This window comes from Protopterus annectens, chromosome 5.part0, assembly GCF_019279795.1.
Source record: "Protopterus annectens isolate FY-2018-M chromosome 5.part0, PAN1.0, whole genome shotgun sequence".
NCBI classification, from domain to species: Eukaryota; Metazoa; Chordata; order Ceratodontiformes; family Protopteridae; genus Protopterus; species Protopterus annectens.
This window is the reverse complement of record NC_056735.1, coordinates 977604103-977616702: the sequence shown is the minus strand read 5'-3', so window position 1 is coordinate 977616702 and position 12600 is coordinate 977604103. Positions and strand designations below refer to the sequence as shown.

Sequence of the window (12600 nt, the reverse complement as noted above, 5' to 3'; positions counted from 1 at the left end):
GATAAGTCGTCGGTCTGTGTCTAGTATCGGTACTATGAAGTACTTCCTCAGAAGCAGGTGCCTGCTCAGTGGCTAAGGAACCCATCCAAGGTAGAGACATCCACAGGATCCTTAGTCAAAGAAGAGTCCCGCGGCATACTGGACTCCGAAAGGGTCTCAGTAGCGGCCTGTGAATCCACAGAAGCAGGTATCAAGGGCTGCAAAAGCGCCTCACTGAGGACCGGAGAACTGAAGACTAGCTTAACGGAAGTGTTGTCGACAGTTTTGGACCTGTGCGGTCTTGTCTCTTCTTTATCCTTGCATTTTTTTCAGAAGATCGGTAGTCAGATGGCTTACCGAAGCCATATTGGAATTCTAGGACTGTGAGCGAAAATATCTAGCTACAATAAGGGCCTGACGACGTATAGTTCTGGCATTGAACAAAGCACAAAAGCGACAGCGGGGGATGTCGTGGTCTGGGCCTAAACAGGTGACGCAGTAAGAATGGAAGTCTCGGTGTGGTATTTGCTTTCCACAGGCGAGACAATTGTTAACGTTTTTTGACATCGGTTAGAGCAAGAAAAAAGGATCCCCAATGGGGTACTTAGCTTTAGAAAACTTCAACTTCAATTCGGAAACAGACCGGCACTTGTATGAACTGCTTCTGCTTTGGGCTCCTAGGCAAGAAAGACTGATGTAATGGCGTCGGCTGCCTGATTTTATACCAGTGACGACCTGATGTCAGTCCTGGAGTGACAGCAACCGATGCAGAAATACTAAGACTCTGGTATTTGGGCCGACTGAGGGCTACCCCTGGCAGGATAACCCAAATGTGATGACTGCAGCAGTGAAACATGAAGAACATCATAATTTCCTGAAAACGGGAAGGATGGAGATATGAAAGTAGGCATCCCTGAGATTCAGAGAGACTAAAAAGGCCTGGGGTAGAAGAAGGGGACATAAAGTCTGAAGAGACAGCATCCAAAAGGAAGGAATCTTGAAAAAGGTGTTGAGCTGGGAAGGGTCGAGAATTAGCCTCCAAGGATTCTCCTTTCTGGGACTTGAACACATCCTGGAATAAAAATCCTTTGCTATCTGGGGAGGGAATACAACTTGAATGGTGCCCTGAATCAAAAAAGAATGGAGCACCTCTGGTAAAAAGAGGAAGTTTTTCTTAGGAGGTTGAGGGATGCCCAAAAAGGGAGGAAGGGATTTTCAATCCATGAAATATCCTTGGCAGATAACCCAAAAGTCTGTTGTGATCTTCAACCAATTTGGAAAAGAAAGGGAAAGATGGAGGAATAACGGAACCTGGCCAAGGGAAAGGGGAAGCAAACTGTCAAACGGAACCTCACTTATCCTGAAAAGTAGGTTTCTGGGAAGTAGGGGTTTGAGTAGATTATGCAGGAGGCACACACCTAGAGCTCTTTTTTCTTTTGGGTGAAGGACTAGACTGCCTCTGAACAAAAGCAGATTTGGAGGGGTAATTCCTCTGAAACTTAAGAATATGAGAAACAAAACTTTGTTTCAACTCCTGAAAGGCTTTACCCTTATCCTGGAGAGACTTGATTTCAGCAGCAGAATTTTTTTTTTATCCAAAGGAGCATCCAACAGTAATCAGACATAACCTGAAGATGAAGCCAAGAGTAACACCTCATACCAGAATCAAAAGCAGCAGACCCGGAGGAAGCATCAGCTGCATCTAACAGAGTGGCAGGCAATTTGAGAGGTAAAACCAACAGAGAAGGGGCAGAATCCTTCCCCTAAAGGCAGGAAGGTAGGAAACTATGAAACTACTTGAGGAACCTGAGAAAGGAGAACCAAAACACACCTGATTATGTGAGTCTGCTAGTTAATGGCCCAAAAGTTGCTCCATTCTTTTCTGATTCAGTGCACCATTCAAGCTCTCCCCAACCGCTCCATGGCCCTATTACCCTTATCTGAAGGAAGCAGCTTGGTAGTGGGCAACAGCTTGGAGGGCTTGTTGTCAGGAAAGACAGATGCTATGGAGGGGGTCAGCAGAAGGGCATTTTAAATACATTTACATTCATCAGACACCTTGTAAAACCTATCAGGTTTCTTGGGAGCAGGAGGCTGAGAATCAGGGGCCACAGAAGCTGCTAAAAAGGTATCCAGGTGGCCAACCAGAACAGGGGAAACAGCATAAGGTTTAGGAGACTTCATCTGGAGAAGCTCATAATACCTTTTTTTTTGGATAGCAGAGACTTCAGAGCCATCTCACTTGAATTCCATCATACAGGTAACAGTGTCCTCAAAGGAGAGTTCCTCTAAAGAGGAATCTGGACTAATAGATTCCTCTTCCTCTGAACCACAGTCCAAGGGGGAAGGGATTTGAGCAGCGTAATCTAGAGACTCCTCTCCTGAATCCTGATCCTCATCAGGAGTCCAGTTTCCTGGGTCTTTTAAGAAGGCTGGAAGACCAGGGAGGGGCAGGCACAGACACCCCTTGAAAATATTTTAAGACCAATAAAGTATTAAACAACCCCCAAGTAAAATCCTGCCATTCAGGCTGGAGATCATTAACTGCAGAGGAAAAATGCTTGGTTTTCTGTTTCTTTTTCCACGGGACATCTGCACAAAACCCCTGGGAGGGTCAGACCCTTGGTAATACTCAATAAGTATAGTAGGGATCTCCGACCTGACCAAGATCTGTGGAATGTCCCTCAGATATAATCAGCCGAGGCTCCCCCTCAATGTCTGGAACAGCCATGTGTGAAGCCTCTGAGGACATGCAAGAAGTCAGATTCACACTGGCATTCAACAGGGTCATGACAGTGGAATCTGAAGCAACCACTGAATAATCCTCTGGGCTTTCAATAGCCATGACAGAGAGATGTCCAGGGGGCTGGACAGCAGCTGTATCAGACCTAAGTTTTCTGGCTTGTTTCTTAGCTGATGTCTGACCCCTGGGATGGGAAGACTCTGCCATAGCACCTGCAACCAACAGCTTAAGACATTGGTTTCTAAGGTAAATAGGTAATATGGAGAGATGACTACGTAGGGTCTTTGGGACAAAAGCTTGGCAGATAGGACACTTCATATGGTTGTGGGAAGCACCCAAACAGAACAGACACTGGTCTTCACAGTCTTTATGGGGAATCTGCCTCCCACACTGACATCTTCCCTTTCGGGGTTACACAAACCCAGCCAGCACTAAATAAAACAGAAAGATTAGGAGAAACCACAATGCGACACTTACCTGAACACTGCTTGGTAACCAGCACACCAGAAAGGCGTTCAGACTGAAGTTTAACAATGGCGTTCAGTCTGGCAGCAAAGAAGTTCCTAGTGTGTGCATCCATATATCACCTTTTTGCCTGCAGGGAGTTGAGCCACAGTAGTGTGCTATGCCACTCTAGCATCACTCTAGCTCTACTGTGGCTCTAGGTGAAAATATCAGTGTACACTAAACACACCCAGTGCAAAATGCATTTAAAAACACGATAAACAATAAAAGCTTCAAAAATAAGAAAAACAAACAGGGACATTGCTTTGTAGTCAGGTAGTTTGACACAGAAAACAATGATCAAGTTAACAAGAATATACTATTAACCTCCAAAGACAGCAACATGAAGTCGGCTTTGCAAATGCCCTCCACCAGCTTTCTTCATTTGCATGATGAAAAAACAGGGAGAGAGGCTGTGGGTGGGAAAGGGATGTTAGAATACACTGACTACTGCAGTAAGGGAGGGGCAGAGGTGTAACTATGACAGGGAGAAGGAGGTAGCTGCCCTGGAAACAAAGTGCTACGGGGTACAATCAGCAAGTTCTGACAGTGAAGCACTTAGGATGTGGTGATTTAAAACCAAGTTGCTTGCTACAGAGTCAGAAAAGAAGTTATATTTTTGGACTTTCAACTTTTTTCTTTGCTCTTCAACTTTGAGTTAAGCGAGGCTCCAGTTCATGGAACTGCACAGGGTATCAGATAATCTAGCTACAGTTCAGCTGGAGGTTTAAAAAAGCCATTTTAATAAAGAATATAAAATTAAACAAATTAAGTGGGTGGAAAATGACAGACTTTGGAATACTGCAACCAAATGAAATGCAAATATAATTCTTCCTCCTCACCTTCACAGTTACTAGAAGGCATAACACAGTCCCTGAGTGCATTGTTTGGAACAACAGCACCGGCAAATTTGATGCATTTTCTGCTTGTCTCATTTCCAATCTGGTGCAGTATAGAATGCACTTCTGTAGGGAAAAAATGACATTTAGTTGCCTTTTTCTCCTGTTCATTTAATTTGGTTTTAGAGATAACAAAAGCCTAGCAAAAAAGTTTGATATCATATCCTTTTGCTCCATTATTTTATCAAAAGAACAAATATACCCTTTCTTTATTATCTGACATCTGCTCACCATCTTAGCAAACTTACAATGAGCACTCTCCTCATCCCTGATTGTCCTCCTTTCTGTAAGGTCTCCAAAATCACACAAATAAGTGGGCTTTATAAATCTGAATAAGAGAAATGGCTTGGATTCCATCCTATTGTACTATCAACATCTTATAAGCTACATGTTGGCCTTGCAGTACGTGCTCGCAACTCCAGAGCTTTGGCAAATCCTATGGCAAGTAAAAATTAAAAGTATATCACATAAAAAAAAATCCATGGCTCTTGGCTCTGTAGTGTAAAGAAATGAAGCTTTGACTACCGGCTCAGGTGCTAGACCAGCCAGACAGGGGAGGGTAAAAGTGAGCGTCTAACTTCAGTGCACTTATGCTGGGGGAAGAAAAATGAAAGCCCCTGTCAGTCAAACTACCCCTGTGGAAGTGGAGGCTTGCAAGAGGTTTGCATGACAATGGCTTTAGAATCAGACATTGTGGGCATGGCATTTTAAGCCATGGGGATAGTCCTCTAGCCATGGGTGTACGAGAACATACAAGCCAGGGAAGAGCAAAAAGTACTTAAACAAGAAGACAATCTTATATTAAAGTGATGAAAACAGTGATTTAGTAAGACAACATTTTGATAATGAATTCCATAACAACAGAGGAGAAAGACGACCTGTTCCCCTCTTCACTCACAGCTTGCTGGAGGAGAACCCTCCAACCTTAATTCTACCACCTAAGCCTTCATATATCCTCCATATAAATCCTTATAATCATGGTTTAAATTGAAATGGGTCTAGGTAAAGGGTCTTCACCCGCTTTCAGAAATACAGCCACTTCCGAGATGTTCATACTTCCCTCTGTTCTAAAATATTGTTAAACAAAGCTTTCCAAATCTTTATCACCCCCCCCCCCCCCCCGAACAACTTTCCAAAGGAATATCATTTCTTCCTGGAGACTTCCCTATTGACTGATCATAACCATGGCTTTTATTTCATTTTTTCCAATCTTAGCTGTTACTTACTAAGCCTCATCTTCCTTTAAAGTTGGCATAACTGAGCTTCCCATAAATATTTCCATTTGTGCTTTTGCTTGGTTTTGCTATTCCTTTGCTTTATAATAATTTCATAAAATTCCAAACCATCTATAGGCTCCCTAATTATTTCTGTTGTAAAAGCTTGCTAAGTTTGACTACAACTATTATTAATTTCTGTTGATTAGTTAGGATAAAAGTTGTTGTACTCTACAGTCATTATCAAAAATAGATAGTTAAACAGAAAACTTTATAAAATTATGTGTGCTATCCATCTACTCATTTACTTATCCTTTAACACTCTGGAGAAGCTCCTCTTCTTGTTCTGTGAGGTTTTCCTTCTCCTGCAAACCTCTGAACACTATCAACCCCTGTAAATAATTCCTATTACTTCTTTTCTACATCTTTTGTGCTCTTAATTTTACTGTGCTCTTTACAATTAATTTTTTATTTTACACAAAACTAGATATACTTTCTACAGTAACTTCTATCTTCCTTTATAACTCTCTAATCATACTCCATACTCATTCCCTAAACTGTGCTTTTTTACAGATATTTTGTACAGCACCAATGGGCCTGCATCTTTATCACAGCTTATTTTGGTGCATATTCTGATATAGTTATCGGATGGTCTCAAAGCGTTCAATTAAATGCACGTTCCTGTGAAATATAATTTCTATGCAGTCTAACACAGTTACCGTATTTAAGAAATAATATTTATTTACATTTGATAACCGGGTAGTGTCCGATTGGGCCAGAAGCCCATTTTCAGTGGAGACCTGGGGAGAAAAGCTCCAAGGAAGATTACATAATTATCCATTTGTATTTGTGACAATTACAATAGGAATTCAAACACAAGTTCCTTGACATTGTATCTAAAAGCATATAGCAATGGTAGTAATAAACTTATACTATTCATACAGACAAAACAAAAATATATATACTTTTTTCAGGATAAAAATATCACAAACTGAAGCTAAGAAGGCTCAATTGCCAAGAAATATTGACAAGGGTGGTGGAGAGAAGGAAGTTAGACAGTAAGGGGTTAAATTAGTTAGCCTGGTGGAGAACATGAGCAAAGCCTATGTTTGGTGAAATATTCCTTTAGGGACTGTTTAAATGAATGTGTATCATTGATGGACAGAATATGCTGATGTAGACAATTCCAGTGTTTGGCAATGATATGAGAGTATAAGGAGACGCCGTGAGAGTTTTTGGTTTTGTTAACCTTCAACAATACTTTACCAGCAGACCTAAGAGATTTTAGGTTAGTGTAGAGTTGGATAAGGTCAGGTTTGTATAAGACTGTATGGGCAGTTAGTAGCTGAGTCAGAGTAAGCAGGCAAGGGAGATCTAACCAGTTCATCTGGAGAAGGGCAGAGCAATGGTGAGATCATTGAGACTGATTAGTGGCAAATTTGGCTATTTTGTTATAGCGAGATTCAAGGCTATTCGGTTCAGATTTGCAAAGATTGGTAAATATTTGTGAACAGTAAAGCAGGGAAGATAAGAGATAGGTTCTGGCTGTTGCGAGTCTGGTATGGTCATTAAGATACAGTTTAGCCCTATAGAGAGAACCCAGTCTGACACTTTTTAATTGCTAGTGCAAGGTGTTTGTCAAACTTAGGTCCACTATCAATTGTGACACCAAGACGTTTTGTATGTTTAACAGGTTCTATTTTTGTGCCACTGGAGGAGGAAATAGAGATAGGTGGTTGTTCGGTTGCTGTTGAGATATTATGGAAGACCAGAAGCTTGTTTTTTTTGGGGTTAAGTATAAGTTGATGGGCTGTTAATTAGTTTTCAATATTGCGGAGGGCTGCCTGAGTTTTTTCTTGGCGTTTCTTGATAGAGGGGGCAGAGCAGATTAGCATTGTCAGTATATTGTATGATTGAGGCTGGATTTGCTGAGGTGTTTAGTCACTGGTAAAAATTGTGAATAAAAGTGGGCCAAGGACAGATCCTTGTTGGACTCCTACACATATAGGTAAGCTGGGGGGAGAGTTTATTGTCCCATAAAGTGGCTTGTTTCCTATCTGACATGTAGCTATGAAACCAGCTTAGGGCTTCAGAGCTGCAGTGGTAGAAAGCCAGTTTATTGAGAAGTATTTGATGAGATACAGTGTCAAATGTTTTTGACATTATCTAGGAAGGTAGCAGAGACTAGCTGTTTTTTGTTTTTGAGTTGATTTATGGTATTAGTAAAGCTAATTAGAGCTGTACTGGTGTTATGCCTAGGTCGAAAGCCATGTTGCATACTAGATAATAGATTACTTGACAGAAAGTGGTCTAAGATCTGTTTGTGTATACATTTTTCTAAGATTTTGGCAAGTGGTGACAAAATGACTATGGGTTGGTAGTTGGATACATTAGTAGACGGACCGCCTTTATGTAAGGGTACGACACGAGATATTTTCCAGAGAAGTGGTACGTACTGTTCAGAGATAGAATGGTTAATGAGAATAGATATAGGGTAAGGGATGGAAGTAGCAGCTAGTTGCAGAGAGTCACCAGGTAGCTGGCCTGCAGCTACTGTGCAAGGTTTTAGTTTAGAAAGGAGATTTTTAACATAACTTGTTTAGACAGGTTTGATATAGAGGAGGGTAGAATTGCTGTTGGAGGTTTGAGGTATGTACAGAGGCTTATTAGGTGTTCTGTTTAGTATAGAGGTTACTGAGTTAATAAAATGAAGAGTTAAATTGAGTGGCTATGCAATCATTTGGGTTAGTCAGAGTTGGGGCTGGGGTAGTGGGTTTTCCTGGGTTGAGAAGGAGGTTTATTGTTTGCCGGAATCTTTAGAGATTTTTCTGGTATTTTAGCTGACTTGTTTAGAAGTAGGTTTTTTGTCTTGTTTATTTAGTTTTTTGGTTTGATTTCAAAGTTGTTGGTAGGTAATGAGATTTTGTTTACTTCTATTATTCCTTTGTTTTAGTAGAAGAATTGTGTCTTTTAACAACTAGGGATGTTGTTTGGATATGGTACGAATTTTTCTAATTGGGGCTAGATCATTAAGTATTTGTAGGAAAGCATTATTGAAGTACTGTACTGCACGGTTAAACTGAAGTGTGTTTAGAGGTGCCCAGTCATATTGTTGACGAAGAGTATTAAATAAGGTAGAGAAAACTGTTTTTTATTGTGAATGTATTGAAATGAAAAGTTATGCGTGTATGTTTTCTAATCAAGTAGAGAGGGAAGTGATCACTTAGTGTGTCAGGGAGACACCAGCATCATAGCTAATATTGGATTTGTTTGTTAAAATCCAGTCAAGAATGGATTGCCTGTTGGTGTGTTTGTCGATGCGTGTGGGGTGGTTAATTTTTTTGACAGAAATTGTAGAGGTTTATAAAGTTAGTAGGGGGGTTAGAAAAGCAGGTAGTCCAGTCAAGGTTAAAATCTCCAAGTATAATAGCTTCATGGCTGAAGTTGGTAGAGGCCTATTCAAGGATGTTTTCAATATTTCGTATATGTAAATTCTGAGTTCCTGCTAATGAAATTGCATCTTCCATAACAAATATTCTTATATATTTCTTCAGAAATTTACCCTCTTTTGTTATATTTTCCCTTCTAGGACCCCCTGATACACCACTGTTATTATAGGTTCATAGGTTGATACTAGGCTATCTGCCCTAGGGCATTTATAAGCCTAGCCAGAGTGTGTTTGGCTTTCGCCACCCTTTTAGATTAGTTGACTGTACCTCTGCATAGTAGGTCACAGAAGATAGCCCTTTTGAGATTAGCTTACTGTGCCTCTGTCTAGTAGGGACACAGAAGAGATACCAGGGGTAAACCTACAATCTCCCATCCACTCGTCAAGATTTCTCTTGAAGAGGGTCATTGAGGGACTCTGCCTAACATGGATTGGGATTTTGTTCCAGAGTGAGGGGAGCCTCTGGGATATGAATCTGTCCCTCCAGCATGTCCTATTTATTTCTGTGCTGAGGTTTAAGTCCCTGGAGTGTGTAGCTCTAAGGGATTTGTATTTCCTGAGGTGGAGCATGTCCATTAATTCTGGGTTGGACATGGCTTTATACGTCAGGCACAGATCACCACTGAGTAGGCGGTAAGCAGCTGAGTAGAGCTGGAGTTTCTTTAGCCTAACAGCGTAGGGCATGTGTTTGAGTCCCTTGATCCTCTTGGTGAGGTACTTTTGGGGTCTTTCCAGTTGCTGCAGGTGTCGGGTAAGGTACATCCCAAATGGGGCATTGTATTCAATTATGGGCCTGATGAGTGATGAGTAGAGGGGCACAATGACCTCTCTGGATCTAGATGTGAACCCTTTTGTGATAAGGTGGGCTATATAGAAGGTCTTTCTAACCACTTTGGCAACGTGATTGTCAAAGGAGAGATTGCTATCTACTTGGGTCCCCAAATCCCTAATTACTTCTTCCGTACTTAATGGATTACCACCTATGTGGTAATTTGTGGCCACTTTGTTTTTCCCAAAGGGGATGACTATGCACTTTTCGGCATTTAGCTTTAGGCCATGGCTCTGGCACCAGTTATCCGTCTCTGTGAGACCCTTTTGGAGGATGCTTGTGTCAGTCGGCGAGTCGATTATGGCACCCAGTTTGCAGTCATCTGCAAACATGGTCAGCCATAGTCCTCCCATGTTAGCCTGTACCTCAGAGAAATATATACCGAACAAGAGAGGTCCCAGGACTGAGCCTTGTGGGACGCCACTTGTAACTGGTTTAGAGTCTGACATGGCACCTGCAATTCTGACCACGTGAGTTCTATCCCTGAGCCAGTTTGCAACCCATCTTGTGACATAGGGGTTGATATTTAAGCTGGTGAGCTTATTTATGATGCCTGAGTGGGGTATTGTGTCGAAGGCTTTTGTGAGGTCCAGGTAGGCTGTGTGGACTACCTTCCCTTCATCTATGGCCTTGGTGACTGTTTCAAAGAAGTCAACCAGGTTCAAGAGGCAAGATCTGCCCTTAAAGCCGAACTGGGTAGGATCCAGTGTTTGGAGGTTCCCAATGTCTTTGTTTGTAAGTTTCATGATGATACGTTCCATAGCTTTGCAGACCAGGCTAGTCAGGCTTATAGGGTGATAATTTCCGGGGTCCGTTGTGGCACCACCTTTGTGGAGTGGGACCACTGTTGCTGTACGCCATTCCTTGGGTACATATCCTGTAGTAAGGCTGAGACTGAACAGTGACTTTATGTGAGGGCTCAGTTCTTCTTGGAGTTCGTGTAAAACGCAGCCCGGGACACCGTCTGGTCCCATTGATGCTGCGTTTTTTGCTTTGGAGAGGGCAGCTCTCACCTGTGCATCTGTGATGTCAGGGAGGCTACACTCTGTTGGGATTCACATTTGTTCTTTTGGGGGGGAAGGGGGGGGGTTTGCACTGAACTTGTCTGCCAGGATGTTGGCAATGTCTGTGGGTTCAGTGTATTTTTTTGTCATTTTGAACTAACTCAGAGCATATCTGGGAGTTGCCACCCAGTTTCCTGACATAACTAAAGAAGGCCTTGTGATTATCTTTAGCATCTTGTGCAATTTTTCTTTTGAAGCTGGCCTTAAATGATTTTATGAGGGATCGTAGTTTCTTGCTAGTACTGATCAGAGATGCCTTCCCTTTTTGAGATTTTGCTCTATCATGTAGTAGCTTCCTCCTTCTGTTGTACAGCTTATTTATGGCTGAGGTCCACCAGACAGGTCTCCTGCCTTTGGAGGAATGAGTCTTGGTTTTATTTGGGATAGCACGATCCATGCATTCCTGTAGGTGTCCATAGAAAGCGTTTGTAAAGGATTCTGCGGTTTGGGCCATATTTTCCACTGGCCCGGAGGCTTTGAAGGATTCCACCTCGGTTTTGAGAAGTGTGAAGTTTGCTTTTGAGAAGTTCTTTACCATGGTTTCCTTGGCTGGGGATGGGGACGGGATATGGATGTCCAGTGAGATTAATTTATTGTCAGATCTTACCAATGAGGGGTATACCTCTGGTATGGAACATAGAGTCCCCATGTTGGTGATGATCAGGTCCAATATGTTTTCCCCTCTTGTGGGAGTGGTGACCAGTTGTTCCATAGCATTTGAGTTTATAAATTCTAGGAACCGCTGGGCGAGGGTGTTGGGGCTTCAGTAGTGCTCCCAGTCTATGTCTGGGTAGTTGAAGTCACCCAATATAATGGTGTTTGGAGAGACCTTCATATTCTCCAGTGTTCTCAGGAAAGCTGAGTGGGGTTCCTGAGTTTGGGAGGGTGGTCTGTAGCAGGCTACAAACAGAAAGGCAGTTTTGCCCACTGTTAGTTGCACATGGATGGTCTCCGATGCTTCATGCAGTGCCACTAACCTGGAGGAGTGGGTATCTTTGATGAATATGGATACTCCCCCTCCTTTGGTGGTTCGGTCCGAGTTTTGGGGCCGAAAAGCATAGTATGAGGTATAACCTGGTAGTGCTGGGGTGCTCTCGGGAGCCTTGAACCAGGTTTCTGTTACTGCACAGATATCGATATTCTCCATACTGAGGAGAGCCTCGAGTGCGTGCATCTTGAAGTTTAGACTTCTGGCGTTGAGCAGCATGACCCTTAGTTTCTTTTTCTTTGTGTTGTCTATGGAGGTGGGTTTGTCTTTTGAGCCTTGCCTAAAAAAGGCACTATGGGGGTGGCAAGAGCCGTAGCCAGTATTCGAAAGCCCAGGGGTGACAGGTGCAAGCCGTCCCTAGCAAAGCAACATGGCTTGTCGAGCATGTCATCCCAGGCTGACAGACACTGGATCCCCTTTGAATGACACCAATACTTTAGCCAATTGTTAAAATTGATCATTTTGTCTTTATACTGTGGCATCATTCTTGGTGAGGGTAAGATGTTACTCAAGGTCAGGGTCATACCGGCCTGGGCTAAATGATCAGAGAGCTCCTCTATGTCTCTTTTCATGTAGTCCAGGGAGGTACGTCTCAGGTCATTTACACCAGCATGGACAATGATGGAGTCATATTTGTACTTGCTTTGGAGTGATCCGAGTGCTTGGTTATGTGGTGGATCCTGGCACCCGACAGGCAGCTTACAGTGACCTTCTCCTTGTTCAGCCTGGTGAGTGGGACATCAGTGTGTCTGACAATAGAGTCACCAATTACAAGTGTATTAGGTGTGTTGTTTAGCCTTAAGGGCTGTGACTGTGTGGCACACTGACTTAGTGAACTATGTGATACATGGGTATTGTTGTGGGGTAGCAGTTGCTTGGATGTCTGCTTTGGAGGTCTCTGCTGCTTGGGCAGATTTTTATTTAGAGCCTCC

General features: G+C 42.6%; 1 protein-coding gene across 1 annotated transcript in view; it reads right to left on the bottom strand.

Annotated features, from left to right (window-relative positions):
* Nucleotides 1-12600, bottom strand: part of PRDM15 (PR/SET domain 15) — an 852733-nt gene that overhangs the window by 709222 nt on the left and 130911 nt on the right. Inside the window, exons 5-6 of the mRNA XM_044071950.1 lie at nucleotides 4532-4561; nucleotides 4069-4191 (exon numbers count right to left, since the gene is read on the bottom strand). Of these exons, the coding sequence (XP_043927885.1) occupies nucleotides 4069-4191; nucleotides 4532-4561 (153 nt within the window). The remainder of the gene's footprint in view (nucleotides 1-4068; nucleotides 4192-4531; nucleotides 4562-12600) is intronic.